Source organism: Bos indicus, chromosome 19, assembly GCF_029378745.1.
Source record: "Bos indicus isolate NIAB-ARS_2022 breed Sahiwal x Tharparkar chromosome 19, NIAB-ARS_B.indTharparkar_mat_pri_1.0, whole genome shotgun sequence".
Taxonomy (NCBI): Eukaryota; Metazoa; Chordata; class Mammalia; order Artiodactyla; family Bovidae; genus Bos; species Bos indicus.
The window spans coordinates 9356666-9374874 of record NC_091778.1 but is presented as its reverse complement, the minus strand read 5'-3'; the positions used below and the strand labels follow the sequence as shown (position 1 = coordinate 9374874).

Genomic DNA, 18209 nt, shown 5'->3' with positions numbered 1-18209 from the left:
ACTAACAGTATAACAACACGTCCACAGGCTTTTCCATCTCCAACACCGAATGAGGACTGCCCGTGAAAAGGAAGCGAGGCAGCAGTGGGTGGGAGCTGGCTGGTCGCACAACACTGGGTCCACAGCTCCTCAGGGCAGTGGCCACAGAGGGCTGGACCCACCACCACCTCAGACATTCCTTGGGCACACACCGGGCATGACAAACAGGCGCTGGTGCCAACTTAAAACCTCACCAAGAGGGGAGGACTGTGGGAGAGGAAGAAATCAAAAGAGACAGATCCTTTGTCTTCCCCACACACTTAAGAACATCCTGAAATTGCCAACGGCCTTTGATCAGGCCTGCCTCAGTCAAGCAAGGCCTCTGAATTTCAGAGAGTACCAGACACGGGTTTCCAAAAACTACTAAGTCTCCACATCGCTTGGCACCTGGCCCTCCTCTTCTGCCCTCCCCCTCCCGCTGCAGCCAGGACGTCACACAGGGAGGCCGCGGTCCCCACGCCCGTGGAGCTGTCTGGCACCGCAGGGACGCAGGTGGGCCCCCAACAGCCCCCTCTGGCCTGCAGGGCCCCCGGGGCAGCCAGGACCCACACCTGGGCCATGCTAGATCCCTGCCAGGGCACGTCACCCTGAAGCTGCAGACCAGGATCTCAGGCAGGCCTCGCCTCCTTAACCCCAAATCTCCCTCCGTGGGAGCTTCTGTCCAAAGCCGAGAGTCCATCTGTGAAGCGTGGGTGTCTCTTGCAGGTGAATGCCCTGGGCTCCTTTGGGCAGACCTCTGCAGACCCGACCACCTCCCTCCCGGCCAACCGCGCCCAGCTCTTCACACTCGCACGTGATCCTAGCAACAGCCCCAGAAGACAAATGCCAGTCTCACATCAGCCCACTTTACAGACGGGGAAATTGAGGGCTAGCCACGTGAAGTGAGCTTCCCCAAGCCTCACAGCTAGGAAACTCCCAGGCCAGAAAGAAAACTGTGACACTGCTCTCCTGCTAAGCCTGTTCTCTCAAACCCAAAGAACGCACTCCCCCCAGCCTTCCTCAGTCTACAAATGAGGAAACAGAGGCTCAGGGCTGCAAGACAACTGGCCCGAGGTCAAGTTCAGCTGAGAAGGAGAAGCCAAGCCTCTCCCGCTGAACCTTCAGCAGCCCTTCCTCCCACTCCCAACACCACGGCGAAGAGAAAACCCACTCAAACTCGCAGGCCAAAGGAGAACGATCCCTGATGTGGTCCAACCCTAAGCATGCAGGCCTCATGCTCCCTAGGGCTCCTGTCCCCTAACTGGAGCATGGAGCCTGCTGGCTCCCTGTCCTTGTCCTTTCTGCCACCCGGCCCAGAAAGCCCGAGTCAGCACTGGTGAGGCCTGGAAGCGAAGACCTGGAGCCTCAGCACAAAATGAAGCGTCTGCTTGTGACCTGGCATGAACAGGTCACTTGCCTCAGAGAAATTCTAGCATCACCCAATTTGGAAACTCGGGAAATGAGTCATGCCTCTGTTAGGATGCCAGAGAAGTGCCCTTCCCTCACAGAGAAGGAAACTGAGGCAGAGAGCAGGGGCGGGTGACAGGCCGACGCAGGAGGGACTTCTGGATGCAGACACCCCACTGTGGTCCTGCTCCTCCCTGAAGATCCAGGAGAATCCAGTGCCACCCTTCAGGGCACAGGCGCTCACCCCTTTCTCGCTGGCTCTGTCTTTATCCCCTTGGCTTTTAAACCCAGAAACTTCTACCAAAAGCAGGCACATACAAAAAGGAGCCACGTCCGTCACGACGGGAAGCTCCCTCATCAAGCCACCGAGGTCTAAACCGGCTCCTAATTAATATTAACCCTCCAAATCAGAGTCATGCTCAGAAAACCTTGGATGAAGAGACACAGGGCGGGAGGGGAGTCTCCAATTTTCTTCTTACTTCATCTGGAAAATTAAGAGCACCGCTGATTTGAACAAGAAATCATCAAGGAAACCAATCACAACTCCACAAGGCCCGTAGCATGATGGACTTGGATGTGTAACCTGCCACTCGCATGCCCTGAAATTAAAATGATTGTGGCAAGAATAGCAATGATGGCCTGGGTCTGTCTCTCCTCCTCCATCCTTAGCAGACACAAAAACCCCTAGAGGAGAGTCTGAAGGCGAGATCAACCAAGAGATCGTCCTCAGCTGCCACAATAAAGCGGCACAAACCCGGTCAAAGACTGCACACCCCGGTCCTTCGGGGTGCAGGCGTCCCCCGGGACCCTTTACCTGCAGGATAACCATGGGGGCAGCCAACGCAGAGCACCGAAGGGGGAGGGGTGTCTGGAGACCCTCCACTCCAAACCCAACATTTATTTGCTGTTTCTGCATTAATTACAATAAACTGCTTCATAGCCTAGTGATCACTTAATGGAGCAGCAAATATGGCTTTTTCCCTATAATTAGTCAATGTAATCTACAACGAGCTTGCCCCTCCGGGCCACCCCTTCCCATCCTCTGCACACTAATACTCACACACACCCCGTGTCTCCCCGCCTCCACCACGATCCACTTAAGAGTCAGAATCTCACCCCCTGTCTCCGACAACACCCAGCCAGTTGACTCCACCCGACAGATACGAAGCTGAGGGGACAAATCTGGAAATGAACAAAGAGATCAAGGTGGGCAACCGGTAGATGCCCTGAGATGCTGGGGGCTCCCGCAGCAGACAATCCAAAGGCAGGGACCTACCAGGCAAGGGCTGGGAGTGTGTCCTGGAGCTCTGCTCACAGACGCCCACTCACATGATGGGCTGCCCTCAGGACTCAGCTGGGAAAGAATCCGCCTGCAAGGTGGGAGACCTGGGTTCGATCCCTGGGTTGGGAAGATCCCCTGGAGAAGGGAAAGGCTGCCCACTCCAGTATTCTGGCCTGGAGAATTCCTTGGTCCACGGGCTCAGAAAGTGTCGGACATGACTGAGTGACTTTCCCATCACGTATACACATGACGGGACCCATGGGTTTGTGGATCAAAACCTCTTACTCCGAGTCCTCAGGTAAAAGGCTCTGTGAGAAGGTAACACCACCCCGATACTAATGTTTTCCCTCCCTCTCAACCGTCCTTGGTCACAGTTGGGAGCCTGTCTTTCCCTGAAGTTATTCCTTCCTTCTAAACATTCCCCAAACCTCTTCAACCATTCAGCCAGTGAGTCCAGGCACCACTGGAGGTCAAAGGAACAAGCCTGCCTTGAAACGCTTGCCGACACCATCTAAGGTTCCTGACAAAATAAAAGCACTGCCTTACTCTTGAAAACTCGGGTAGATTAAGGATACCAACATCCCCCTCTTACGATTCTCTCTACTTAGCACTGATAAGCAGCTGACTTCAGGTGTTTTCATCTCCAGCAAGAGCAGAAAACTTTGCATCTTTCTCAGTTTCATGATACAAAATAAAATTTTAAAAAACTCCCTGGTCACGGGGTTGGGGTTGGGGGGTGGCATCGAGGGGAGGAATTAACATGTTCTAAGTGTCAACTGTCCACCAGCTGCCTTATCTACAGCGCCTCATGTCTCATTTCGGACCCACAACTCTATCATCCAGTTTTTTAGATAAAGAACTGAAGCTCAGAAAAGCACAGATGCCTTCCTAAGGTCACAGAGGTAGTGGCAGCGAGATTCCAACCAGATCCGTGTGGGCCCAAAGGCTGTGCCCCATTGAGGCACATGCCTCGTGGACTGTAGTGTCCACACCTGTCCGCATCCAAAGGACAGCAATTCCACTCAAGTCACATATATTCATAGGCAAACATAATGCACTTGTGTGTGTGTGTGTACACACATGCTCTTTCGCAGTTCTCAAATATCATGTTTCAACATAATAGTAAGGAGGAAAACTGCTGCCCTTAAACAACTCTCCAACGACCAAGGCAATCACTTTGCCAAGCCTGCCATACAGGACATCACCCTTCCTGACAACACAGTAACTCGCACATCAGCGTGCTACGTGCCAGGCACCATCCTGAGTGCTTCACATTTCAGCTCCTGTAATCCTCACAACAATCCCATGAAGGCAACACTACCTCCACCTTACAGGAAGCTAAGGCACAGAACATTTAGATGAACTTGCTCAAGGTCACATAGCTGGTACACAGCAGAACAAGGACTCAGAGTCAGCCTAGTCCCGGGGCCCAGGCCCGGAGACACTAGGCCACCCCGCCTCCATAGGAAGGAGCAGGAAGAGCAGAGAGTGAGTCGGTGCAGGGACGGAGGGGTGGGGTCGCCCTACATTTGGAGCTTTCTTCCCCGTCCTTTCAGCCCCAAACCTGAAAGGACCCCAACTCATCCCCAAGCTGGTCTCATGATTGCTCTAACTCGAATAACTGTTCTATTCAAGCTCTCCCATCAGCATCTGTGACAGGAGCCTCAAGGGCCTCAGGGCTGGTCTCTAGGTGGCTTTTAAAGCCCTTGCACAGGGGGGACACAGGGGAGGGTGCCAGAGTTCAAACTCACAAAGCACTTCTGGGCCCTCGGGGGCTTTGTCTGAAAAAGGGTCACTTTCCACGAACACAATCAGCCCTGCTCCTGGGGGGCCCAGGGGGGCTGATCATCCTCACTCCATCATCTCTCCACAGCTTGGGGACGAGCTCAAGTGACCGTTTCCACAGTTCCTTCGGCTTAACCCAAGGGGTTGTGCTGAAGAGGGGCTGCTCAGAGAGCTAGCACTGTGAATGCACAGGCTCTGAGCAAACAGGACGATGTGGCGATGAAGGCAATCACAACATGCTAACGTGGCAGTGAGCCAAACGCGAGCTGCCCAGGCAGGACTCTGCTCAAAAGAACTTTAATTGAATTCTTTCAGCAAGTGCAGCAGGAAAATTCATAATGAGGGCCCCCCTCCCCACTATGTCAGTCAGGTTCTACCGTTGTGTGGATCCAGTGAAAAATCATTTCTAACAAGGATATGGGACGTGTACGGACCTTAACCTGAACATCGTGTACTGTGGGGAAAAACAATGATCAAATCCCTGGATTTTTATTTTCAAAGCGATTTAAGTAAGGCATTCTGCCATAATCAGCTTTACTACCCCTATTAGCACAGGAAAACAAGTTCTGAACCTGGCTCCCTAGTGAAAAACGCAAAATTTGTATAATTAAAATTATACTTGTGAAATTCAAACACACTTTAATTTCCTAAGGGCCCCCTAATCAAGTCAGAAGTTCTTACTAAAACCAATTATCTGCTTTGAAAACAGACGAGGAAACAGATACACATAGCAGTCTTGTGCAGATTCACAGAGCAATCTTTTCCTAGGTTCAAACATCCTAATTTGTTCCATTTCCCACAGGTGAGAGACAATGACCCTACTCGTTGGCTTTTATTCAGTGTTACATGTGTAACTTTAAACATTTTTGTTGGCATTTAGAAATGACATATATAAGAAATATTCCAGAGAAAACTGAGTTGAAAGTGATGGGGAAAAAAAATGACATATATAAGAAATGACATATATAAGAAATATTCCAGAGGAAACCGAGTTGAAAGTGACAGGAAAAAAAAAAAAAAAAACAGGCATGCACCAATAAATACACACTGCATTTCCACCTACCCACCCCACTCTAGGTCCTATGTAGGTATTTTTTCCCCTAAGATCTCACACCAGATTTTCAAACACTTGTCCATTAGTCTCTAGAAGGCTCACGCCAACACCGGGACGAGGCATGAGACAAATTCCGGCCTCACTTCTGGAAGTGTCTGACAGCAGGACCAGGCGGGTCCTCCCAAGGTCCCATCTGTTAAGAAGGCAAAACCCAGGTTCCTCACATGCTCACCAGGTAATCTGCCCGAAATGTTGCGGCTTCTCCTGAGTAACTGGAAATTCTTACACAAGAGCAGCATGGAAATACGCAACACTCTCCAAGGCACTAAAATATTTAAGAAGCAGTTGTTGCAATGTTCCATTTATACCATCAATATGAAATGTTATCAGTCTAGGGCTTTAAAAATAAAAAAGCCATTCGCCAACAGGCCTTCTCCTCCCCCTACTGCCTGGAATTCATCTGGGAGATGAGAATATTGACTTTTCACACTCCTGGACCCGGCACTCCAACAGTGTGCACCTCTGGGATGTGGCCTCACCCGTCACTCACCCGGGCCCCAGCAGGTACTCAGAAGGTAAAATAAAATGCCTCCCGGTTGAAAACTTTACTTTTCAGTCGATGCGAAGACAGTGCTCGCTACACATGGCCTCTCAGGAGTGGAGAATCCTGCAGCCAAGTGAGCAGGATTTGGTGTTGAAACTTTCATTGGAAGACAGGGAGCTCGAGGGGGTACACAGCACACACGGGCACCCACGCACATGTGCTCAAGGAGACACATTCTGCTATGAGCAAGTCCTGGGAACAGCTCTGCCTTGCTGGACCCTTGCCTTCCTCCCACTGGAGCGGTCACCTCATTAATGTCACTCAGCATCACATTTTGCTACACTAGATCCTTCTGCACTCTCTTCCCGCAGGCAGCCCAAAGCCGGCTGCCATTGTAAACTTCTGTTCCTTGGGAAACTATCAAAAGCTTGGATTGGAAAAAAGCGAAAAAAAATCTCATAGGGCCTCTCTGCTCACACTTTTCCCTCCTCCATTTTCTTCTCTTTGGTGCTTTATTCAAAATCATTACACACACAAACCATACTCTGAAAGTCATTTACAACAGGCTGGCTTAAAAAAAAAAAAAAAGCTAGTGATTGGAGGGGCCCATCTCTTTGCAATTGCCCAAAGAGAATAATTCATTTTGGTGGAGGATATGGATGAAGCCCTGAATACATTCCAACATCATTTTCTGCCCTTCAAAACAATAAAAATGTAAAAACCCCAACGAAAGAAGGCCCAGGGTGGCAGGAAAGAGACTCTCTTGATCGCCACCCCCCCAAGGAATTTATTCTCCTGGATCTTCTAAAGCACTCTGTCCCCAGAATGCATCATCAAGACCATTTTATTAGATTTTTCTAAACCCTTGAAATTGTCACATAATTGAAACAGAAACAGCAATTTAGAGTTCTGAATGGATTTCTTAAAAAGAAGACTCCGTGCTGGCTCACATCCCCTCCTTGGCTGCGCCAGTCCCTAACCTAAATTTAAGGCCCTTTCGTACAAAACTCTATTTATCTTTTAAATCCTCCCCTGCCATAAAAGTTACACGGTCCCCTAATGCCTTAGATTCAGGACATTTGGGAGAAACTCATCCCAGACAACAGGCTAAAAAAAGAATCCATTAGCATTAACTTGCCCGTCACAGCCAGTGACAAATAAATGAACGTGATGCTTTCAGATCAGTCATTGGTGGAACTGCCCCGAGGCAGATGAAGACCAGGCCCGGGAGACAGAAGGCTCACGGGGAGACCTCTCACACAGCGGTGTCTCAGCTGTGCCCTGGCTGCTCCCCAGGACTCCACTCTCAGGAGCAGCAAAAACAGGCATCAGATGCAGAAAAGGAAACGCACTCCCAGTGCCCACCGAGCATCGCCAGGATAAAGTGTGCTCCCTTCGAGAGCCGGTGACACGGAAGTTCCCACATCTCAACAGGCTGTTCTATCTGCCGCTCCTAGAAAGGGCCAACAGTACCCATCAACCCGTGAGCTTCCAGGGAAGAGCCTCTGACAATGCAGGCAGCGCCATCTCTCGCGGACAGTAACAGATAACGAGTGCCCACCCGGGACCCTCTACATGCAGGTACCACCCCAGGCCCTTCATCTGTATTCACTCGTACCAGTTCTAGAATGTAGGAAATATTAAAACCCCCATTTTACAGATGAAGAAATGGAGGCACAAAAACATTAAGTGACTTGTCCAAAACTCCACAGCTAGTTAAGCGGCACTTCACTGTGCTAAACAGGGTCTTAAAACACAGGCAACAGAAACCAACCTGAAGCTTCCTGACCAGCGTAGAACAATGCTACTCCTTGGCCTGAGCACTGAATAGTGTCAGGCAAAGCGCAGGAACCTAAGATCTATTTACTTATGATGGATGGAGTAAAGCGGAGTAGTTAAAGGGAGCAAGGAGCTGGGATTCAGACAGACCAAAGGCCAACCCTGACCCTTACTGGTTCTGTGATCCTCGGAAAGTTCCTTATCCGCCTCAGCCTCAGTTTCCCCATTTGTCAAATGGAGAGAATACCAACTCTTGCAAAGGACTATTGCAAGGATTAAACTAAAAATTAAGTAGACAGAGGCTTAGTATGCTTCCTCAAACATACTGACACACAATATGACAGTCATTATTCTAAATTAAGACTTTTCTTCTGGATTATTCAAGGTCTCAAAATAAAATAAGGAAGTATAGTAAGCTAAGTAAACACCCTGAGAATTAACTTTCCAGAGAGCTAGGAGAGGGTGACAAAGGACACCCTTTTGTTCGTGGGGCCCAGATACCTGTCCCAGGTGGACCAACCACCCTTGGCTGCTGCTACATATGCCATGGGGTGCTTGGCACACAACCACACTTGCTCACAACTCTCACACCGCAGAGAAGGCAGAGGTCGTGATTCCCCATGATCCTTCATCCTTCCCACCAGGCAGCCACTCACCCGAAGGTGACCCCAAGCAGACATCACCTATGCAATCAGAGGTCAGGACGCTCTGAGCCATGGGGCACAGGCATCGGTGTTCCATAGCCTGTGATTTCCAAACCAAGAAAAAACACGTCAACGTCTATACACGGTAAGGTCAAGATCCCAAGCTGGAGAAGGACAAAACACAGAACTCTGGAATTCTGTCTGTATTGTGGCCTACTGTTAAAAGAGACAAAAAGGAGGGGAGGGCGAGAAGGCGGAAACTAGAGAACGACAGGGCTCTTGGTAGCTGCCACACCCCCCGAATATCAGGGACAGTATCAGCCCAGAGTATCACTCCTGGAGAAGGGCCAGCAGCCAGAGAGAACGCAGTCGGAGTCACACAGAGCACACAAGCCTGGGATGGGGACCTTCTCCCTAGAATGGCACAGCCTCAGTCCCCACAGGCATCCCAGCTCCCAAGCGCTGAAACCTGGTACGGAGAGCCCCACAATCCTGCACACACACAGCAGGGCTCCAGCACCCACACAACAAGCATGGGAGTGGGTGCTCGGCCTGGCCTCCGAAGCCTTCCACGAGCTGGCCCCAGCCCACCGTCCGGGCCCCCTTCCAAGAGCCAAGCGGCACACACGCCTGCCTCCAGCTGCGAGTCCTGACCCCCCGGCCCCTGGTGGGAAGAACTGCATTCCTGCCTGTCTTCCTGCCTACCTGTCCTTCAGAACCTAGGGCAAAACCCACCTCCTCCAAGGGGCTGTCCTCTCCCCTCCTTCCCCTCACTGCTGTCCCTCTCTTGCTTGCTTACTGCATCCTCCCAACAAGGGCAGCACCCCCTCCTCCCAACCCAGAGCTAACACCCCTGAAGACTAGCACAGCGTCTGTTCCACCATCCTGCTTTCCTTCTATCCAAACGGAGGTCAGGGTGTACAAAAGACCATGGCTAGAAGCTAAGCGCTTTTTTAATTAGTAAAATCTGCCTGTGCCTTTATCGTTCTGTAGAAGTGATAAGGCATGAACCTAACCAACCATAAAACCCAGAACAAAGCACCTAACACAGTCCCGGGTGCTGGGCAGAGACCTGGTAAATAATTACTGAACGCCGAGCGGGGCATCTGAACGCGTGAAATCCATGGCCGGTGCCCAGCCCCCATCACCCTCGCCCTGCTGAGGGTTCCACACCGGCTGGTGCAGTGTACACTTGGCTCGCTGCTTCCCCGCCCTGCCACTGGGAAGGCTGCATGAGGGCAGGGCCTCCACCTCACCCTCCGCACCACTCCCCTGAGCCACATACAGCGTCTGGCCCACGGCAGGTGCGCGACAACACTTGGTGAATAAATGAATGAATAAGTGCGTGCCTGGCACAATGCCTCATATTTTTTTGCTAATTTATTATTGTTGGAAGGCCCATCTCAAAGAACAGGTAAAGTGCTGTGGAAATGCAGAAAATGAGGGCAAAGGGACAGCATCTTGGAAGATGTAACAACTAAGCTGGGCTTTGAAAGAGGGTTCTATCTGGGACTTCCCTGGTGGCCCCGTGGCTAAGACTTCTGGCTTCCAATGCAGGGGGCCTGGGTTTGATTCCCTGGTCAGCGGACTAGATCCCACGTGCTGCAACCAGGAGTTCACATGCCACACTGAAAGATTCCTCATGCTCCAGCAAAGACCCAGTGCAGCCAATAAATAAAATAAATACTGAAAAAATAAAGGGTCAGAATGGCTTCAGTTCAGTTCAGCGCTCAGTCATGTCCGACTCTTTGCAACTCCATGAACCACAGCATGCCAGGCCTCCCTGTCCTTAGAAACTGTGAGGTTTCTAAAAGTTGTACAGACCCCTGAGAGATATCCAGAGCTTAATCCCATGTCTCTTTTTAAAAAAGAAAGAAAGGGGGTTCTGTCTTGTACAACAGAGGGAAGGAAGGGTGGTGTAGTCAGGCACCCACAAAAGGGCAGTTCTTCGGGAAAGCAGAAGGAACACTCCGGGTGTCAGCTGCAAAAGGTGAGATGAGCTGCGGCATAAGCCAGAAGCAGATTCCCGGACAGATCCTGAAGGACCAAACCTACCAGGCTGAGTTCAGACTTTGCTCACTGGGCGTCGGGAAGCCAATGAGGCTTTCCTACAGCACCCCAAAAGTGGAGTCAGCAAGCAGAAACAAGGAGAGGAGCTCTGAATAAACCAAACAAACCAGATCAAACAAGAGGAAGACACCAACAGCCCCATCTCCCTTCCGTGTTCTTGGGCTCCTGGCTGGAGAACGTTTAGGTTTAAAAATACGAAACAGGAGGCCCCCAAAGACTGGCAGCTGGCTCCTCAGGCAGAGCTTTCCTCCTCCTCTCATCCCTGAGGGGCACAGGGGTCTCACCCATCTGCCAGAAACATCTGACATAGAACACCGGCCCCCCGGCCTCCGGGTGGACTGACCTTAGCATTGAAATGCAAGCACGTGAGGAAAGGCAAAAATCCAAGGAAAGGACATTTGTAGGACGAGGTGCCCCTCCCTTCCGAGCTGACACCTGCTGCTGCCAGGAAGGCAGGAAAGAGCAGGAAGGAGCCGCGCGCCCCGACAAGAAGGAAGCTCAGCCACTAATCCCCCGAGGCCCTCGCTGCAGGAGAAGAGGCTGCTGACACCCCGCCACCGCGGGAGAAGAGGCTGCTGACACCCCGCCACAACCCGGCTAGGGCCAGCAGCCCACCGGCAGTTGGTTAACTGCAGCGCCCCAGATGACAGCTGCAGATCACCCAGGATGGCAAGACGCTGGGAGGACCGACCCGCAGCAGCAGGGGAGGCCAGATGTCGAAAACTCACCCCTCGCCCTTGAGAAGCTGCCAAGAAACCGCTCCCCCGGAACAGGAGGTGGGTGGATGAAACGCTCGGGCTGCCCTGCACCCATCTGGAGAGCCTTCCAGGGGACAGGAAAACCTGGCTTCAGGCTTAACCTTGCCACAACTTAGCTACGTGGCCTGGAGCCACTGACGTTAACTTCCCAAGTGTCAGCTGCCTCCCCTGTGAAAAGAGCAGGCTGGATTCCACTTATTCACTGAACAGTTACCGAATGGCAGCCGTCAGCAGCCTTCTGCCATCAGGAGGCTTACATTCCAAGGAAGAATTTTCTTAGGTCATCTGCACCGTCATAATTTTTTTTTTATTCTACAAAAATAATTCTATGATGATAGTACCAGTAGACATTCTCTGGGTGCTACTTAAACAGTTCCACGTGGGGCAATCCATGATTCCCAGGTTTGAAGCAGAAGAAACTGAGGCCTACAGAGCCAGGGTCACCCAACTGTGACTGAAGGTAACTAAACAGGCTGAACAATGAGATTTCCCTTAATAAACAGATAAGGTTCTGGCCTCAGAAACTGAAGGAGGAAACTGGCCATCAGGGAGGTGGTGGTTTAGTCGCCAAGTCATGTCCAACTCTTGGGACCCCGTGGCCTATAGCCCACCAGGCTCCTCTGTCCATGGGATTTCCCAGGCAAGAACACTGGAGTGGGCTGCCATTTCCTTCTCCAGGGGAATCTTCCCAACTCAGGAATCAAACCTTTGCAAATGGATTCTTTACCACTGAGCCACCAAGGAACCGGGGGATGCCTTATTATACACGAGGATAATTAGGGCAGATGGTAAATTATGCCCAGACTCACTCTTGCCCCAAGATGCTGGGCAGTCTCCTGGTTTCTCCACACAAGGAAAAGAAACCACAAGCTTGAGCAAAACTCTTCCAGGGACCCAACACTTCACCCAAAGAGACCAACAAAAGGGTATGATGACATGATTGATCCCAATCATTCCCATTTCTCCAATGGCTTCAAATTAAGTCATCTTTTTAGAGGAGTATGACCACTTTATTCTTTAAAGACAGAGGGGGGAAACTCTTACATGTTTTACCAAATGAAATAATCATCCAGAGAAACAGAAAGACACAGAACAGACCTATCTTCTTCTGATCAAAATGCACTTCACTAATTAATGGATACTGGTCTCCAGAGAGTTTGCCCTCGACTAGTTCATAATGCCCATTATACTTCACTTGAGATGTGAACATTCATATCGCAAAGGGGGAGAGATGAATTGCAGAATTCAAAACCCTTCCTCGGGTCGCTCATTAAAATTCTGGTCAAAACAGATTTTTATTTATATGATACATTAAAGAATATTATGACAGTCCTAATATGAAATCTGTTCTTCACTGCTACGAATTTTCTTTCGTATTCAGTTACAGTTTCTTTCCAGCAGTCTTGTTTTAACACCTCCATGGAATATTTCTCCGGTGAGTGTTAGCAAGGAGGGACAGCCAGAGAGCAGAGAAATGAATTTTAACTGAAAGACACGCTGACGCATCATTTACAAGTACACCACCCAGTCCCCGAGGGGGGGCAGGGCTCACCTTGCCACTGGGACCCTCACACACACACACATGCACACACACACACCAATTTTGCAGGAGGTAAAAAATAAATAAGGCTTGAGTTAACATTCTACTCTCCTGTCGGCCAGGTTTTGGCCTCCAACACCACCGTCAGTCTGAAATTCCCCTGGTTGGACTCAAGTTCTGTCGGAAAATAACCGTTGACAAGGAAGGCGCTCTCGGCCCACCCTGCCCCAGCGGCCAACCAGCACAACGCACCCCCAACTCCAGAACCCCCGAAAGATGCCGAGGGCTCAGACGGAGGGAGGGCCCAGTGGGCAGAGTCCGCAGTGGGTGACGTCCCGGGGCCGGGGAGTCACCCGCCGGGGAAGCACCAGGGCCTGGGGTGCTGGCTGCCGTCCTACCCCCACAGCCCGGGGACCACTCAGAGCCACCCCCTCTCCACATCCCTCGGCACCCCCGAGGACAGACGCTGCGAGAAGGCACAGTTCTGGGCCGGGTTACACCACTGTGCAACTCAACAATGGTTTCCAGAAAAAGGAAATCCTAGCACCCAGCTCCCAGGACAGAGGTGAAGACTGAGGGAGTCAATACACATCACGTCCCTTCCACAGCGCCTGGCACAGACACTCAGTTACCGCTGCCATCATTACTAGATCTCTCACAGGATTAGCGTCACAAAAACAGCGTGAAAAACACGAGGTAACCAAGCCATAACGGAAAAGAATCTGAAAAAGGATGCATATACACACGTGTGTGCACACACACACACACACGTAAATGAATCATTGCTGTACACCAGAAACTAACAAGACGTTGTAAATCGACCACACTTCAAAGAAATTAAAAAAAAAACAAAAACAGCAGGGACCAGGTACGGTGTGACCAGACCCCGGGTCTTTTTTCAGGCACTTTACCTTTCTTAATTTATTTCTCACCAAAGCTCAGTGAGATGGAGAAACTGAGGTTCAAGGACGTTAAAGGATTTGCCCAAATGTATACAGTTAACAAGTTGTCCGGTCGGGATCCAAACACGTGCTGTTGAACTCGAAAACAGCAGTGGTGATTAACCCAACAACGATGAGGCTGGCGATGATGAAAATGATGAGTCGCAACGCCCTCACCCCGTGCAGGCTCTTTTATCCTTCACAACCCCCTTCTGAGGGCGTCACTGTCATCAGCCCCACTTTACAGACGAGCAACCTGAGAAGAGGTGATTTCTCAGTGTTGCAGGACCTGGGATTCAGATGGAGATAACGGATAGAAAAATCGTTTGCGAAGAATGTGTATCATCAAAAGTAAGGTATTATCATGAAATCCCTAGAATTCCATAGCAAGATGTCTTCCCCAACTGGTTTAATGTTAGCTCACATCCCAAAGTCTGATAATTCACCAAAACCATCCCAGACTCTGGGGAGGGCAGGGGACACTTTGACAAGCTTGAGAAATATTCTGTCTTGTTTTTAAGTTGAAAGCATCACTGAAATATTCACCAGAATATATTAAAATAAAATATTGTCTTCCTGGTTTTAAAAAAAAATGAGAGAGTTGAGGAGGAGCTGCAAAGGAGAGGAGAAACCTACGGTTTGACCAAGTCAGGGATTTTTCCAGTTTCCTGCTGGAGTAACCTGATCCAAGTTCTGGGTGATCAAATGACTAACCTGGAAATTTGAAGATTCACATTTATGGAAGAAACAGCAATTCTTCCAAATCAGGAAACCCTGCTAATCCTGGAAGCCTTCTGAAACATCAAGGATCACACACAGTTTGGAAAGCAATAAACACTGAAGATACTCCCAAAAGTTTGTGCTCAGTATAGAAATAATCTAACTCCTTTGATCCATTAATTTCTATTATTTGCTTAAGCATTAGGGGAAAAAATGGCTTAAGAAAATATTTCATTATTTTTGTTTAGAAATTTATGTTTCCTTCTAAAGAGAGAAAGGAAGGGAAGAAAAAGAATCACATGGAAGAAAGAGAGGGAGAGGAGAGAAGGAAGGAAGGAATCGCATGGCAGGCTCCAACCTGAAATTCTCAAAATACCATCCCCAAGAGCCAACTGTTTCTTCATTAATGTGCAAAACCATTCCTCCCCTTGCACAACTCAAAGGTCCCACTTCTGGGAGACCATGCTTAAAGAAACAAACTGAACTGGCTAAAACCGCAGTATTATCCCTTTTATGACCCACACAGATACTTCACCTTTTCCCCTTCCCCTTAAAAAAGTGCCAAGGCCACAAGAAGTGGAAAAAGTATTTCTTCCGGGATTACCCAGGGAAGAGAAAAGTATAATTTAAAAAGTGCAAATTTAGCGTGGAAGCCATAAGCCCTTTAAATCTCACCTTGGGCTTTATGCAGCTGTGTTCTCATGACCACACCTGGCAAGCTCAGTGAAAATTATGTTAACTACACGCTTGGGAAACGGTGAAGGCCTATCTCAAGCCGTTCAGCAGGCCTTGCAGTACCACTCCTGCAAGGGGACGACGTTTCCAGCTCTTCTCCACCCGGGCACCAGCCCTTGCGTAAAACAGCAGCACACTACTGGCTTCAAGTGTGCACAGACGGACCCCGCCTACCCAAAACCAACACATTCACCGCCTCATCGGTCAGACTGAGGGCCTCTGGGGTCTACAGAGTTGTTTTTCCAAGACAGGACAAGCTGTTCACTTAAATTCTCCTCTCCTTAAACTCCAAGTTGTTAGACCTCAGAAGAGTACCCTCCAAAAGAATCACCAGGAAATGGCCAACTTTTCCTGATGGGACCTCAGCAACGCTTAAAAAATAAATAAAATGCTTGCATAAATATTGCAACAGACAGTGCTATGTCCTCCCACGAAAGCACAGGCTGGTCCCTGCCCCCCGATGGATGCTCGGACCCACCTGGGAATGGCTGACTAGCAGACGCACGGTTATCTCCCACAGCGCTTGGCCTGGCCCCCCTCACTGCCACACACTCATACCCTGAAGAAACGGGGCGCACCGGGCTTCCAAACATCACTGCCAGTGCTCTGCTTGAAATCTGAAATCCTTGGCAACCACCTCTAAGTGCTAAAATCCTATGACTGCTTCCTCTACTTACCTTGGGTTGTGCTCGACGAGGAAATGCAACTTTGGGGTCAATCTGGGGGAAAAAAATGGAAAAGTAGGAGTCAGCTGCAGGACTTTGAGGGGAGAAAAACAATTACGATTAATCGCCTAAGTATTCATCACTCATTTCTCAGGCTTTGAACTCAGCTTTCAGTAACTTCTCAAATAACTCCAAACTTTCCTTAAAGTTTGATGTAAACTTTAGCAGTCCCTCCCAAAATGTAACAAACACAGCAAGCCTTTCTGAAATGCCCCACTGTGTATTTCAATGTGCAATGCTTTAACAAGCTGGACAGAGTGTGTTCTTATTTAGGCAAGGACAATTAACATTAAATGATACCTGCATCTAATTTGTGATGCACGGCTGGGAGAAAAGATGGGAAAATTGAGAAAAATCAAAACATGAAAATTACATGGAAGGACCTTTCAGCAATAAGTAACTGGATGGCCGTTGTTCTCCTCAAGGATAACTAAACAACACAGGTGGAGAAGAAGATTCCAAACATTTTTTAAATTAACAACATCCAAAAAGCCCCCCATCGACATCCAACAGGATGCTCTGCTTGAACTAGTTCACTCATCTTTTGCAAAGTAAAATTACCTACGATGAATCAGAAGGACAGTTCATTCTGTAGTTACATCTCAAAAGAAGTGAAGTCGCTCAGTCGCATCGGACTCTGCGACCCCACAGACTGTAGCCTACCAGGCTCCTCCGTCCATGGGATTTTCCAGGCAAGAATACTGGAGTGGGTTGCCATTTCCTTCTCCAGGAGCTCTTCCCAAACCAGGGACTGAACCCAGGTCTCCTGCATTGTAGACAGACACTTTACCGTCTGAGCCACCAGGGAAGTCTCAAAAGAAAGCAGATGTCAAAAAACTATGGAGCCTGAGCTGATTCTTAAAATAATAATAAAAAGTTAAAATAAAAGGAAACGTAGGAGCTAAATGCACCTGGATTTTAAAAATCACAGGGGTAAAGATCTATCAGCAACCTAAACCCATATTACAAAAGTAAGGCCATTATAGGGAGAAAGTAAAAGAAAAAAAAAATTACTGAAAAAGAGCAGTCAGAGTCTAGTGTAACAATTAGTGTATTCCCCCTACCCCAACCCCAGTCTGAATGGAGAAAAAACTGTGCCCCACATCAGACATCTGCAGGTCTCAATCAGGGACTGGCTTTAAAACCCCAAACAATTCCCACAGAACCTTTTGAGCCTGATAGGCTGATTTGAGAGGGGAAAAGTTGTTGGAGAGAAAATATGGAGAAGGAAGGAATGAAAAAATATTCCCACTGTTAGTTTTCATTAGATTTCTAAATGTCACAAATCTTCCGGAAGAATTCAACCCAGAGCGTGGCAAGAATACAGCTACAAGTTAGTTATTTATCCGCTTTGGCTTTCATATTAAAATTTTCCCCTTTTAAAATGTAAATCTCAACCTTGTTTTCAGTTCTGCCACCGGGGCGAAGGGGAGAGTAATGCTTTGGGAAAAAGCATAGAGTGGGAGAAAGTCACACCAGAGCTGATTCTCTTCCCAGACTTAACATCCCCTAGGACCTAGGCGGTAAGACATAAAGATTTACCACTTTTATTAAGGTAGTTTAAAGACCTCATAAAAGTCTGCAGCATGCTTTCCACCTTTAAACATCACCTGAGAAATGAGAGATTACTTTGCAAAAACTAAAACAGACAAAAAAATCTCTGATCTAGGAACTACCCTTTCATGGAGATTAACATTACCGCAGCTACAGGTATATTCAGCACTGACTAGGAGCTGTCGACAGGAGAAATACAACAGGTGTGGATTTTCCATGCTGTTGACCAAACATAAGACAGATATGTCTTTTCATAAACACTCCCCCAAAGTTGTTTTTTTTTTTTTTTTTTTAAGTTGATCAGCACACAATTGCAATAAGCACCATGTTTGTGGGGTAAAAGGGTGAGGAATGTGTCAAGAGGAAAAGGCCAGGAGTTGGAGGAAGGTAGGGAGAAGTAAAGAAAGCAGAGCACTTAAAAAAATATATATATCTAAAATTACAAAACTAGAAGCCAATTCAGAATTCCAGTACCGGGTGTTGGTAACAGCGTTATACCACAATGAAAGTTCTTCCATGGGTCAAATGTACACGCTGAAACCTCAAATGGAGAGGACAGGTCAAGAGAAAACTGGCAAATCCCAACCTTTTGTACATCCCTGTCAACTATTTTTTAAAAAACGAACGAAAAAGAAAACTACCAAAAATGAAAA

At 48.7% G+C, this 18209-nt stretch overlaps 1 protein-coding gene across 12 annotated transcripts in view; it reads right to left on the bottom strand.

Moving 5' to 3' along the window:
- The window catches only part of MSI2 (musashi RNA binding protein 2), a 406300-nt gene that overhangs the window by 384654 nt on the left and 3437 nt on the right, over window positions 1–18209 (bottom strand). For all 12 annotated transcript variants that reach the window (XR_011562222.1, XM_070774274.1, XM_070774272.1 and 9 more), the window contains one exon: window positions 15955–15996. Coding sequence is in view for 10 of the 12 variants with exons in the window: in XM_070774274.1 (XP_070630375.1) it covers window positions 15955–15996 (42 nt within the window). In the remaining 2 variants the exon portion in view is untranslated. The remainder of the gene's footprint in view (window positions 1–15954; window positions 15997–18209) is intronic.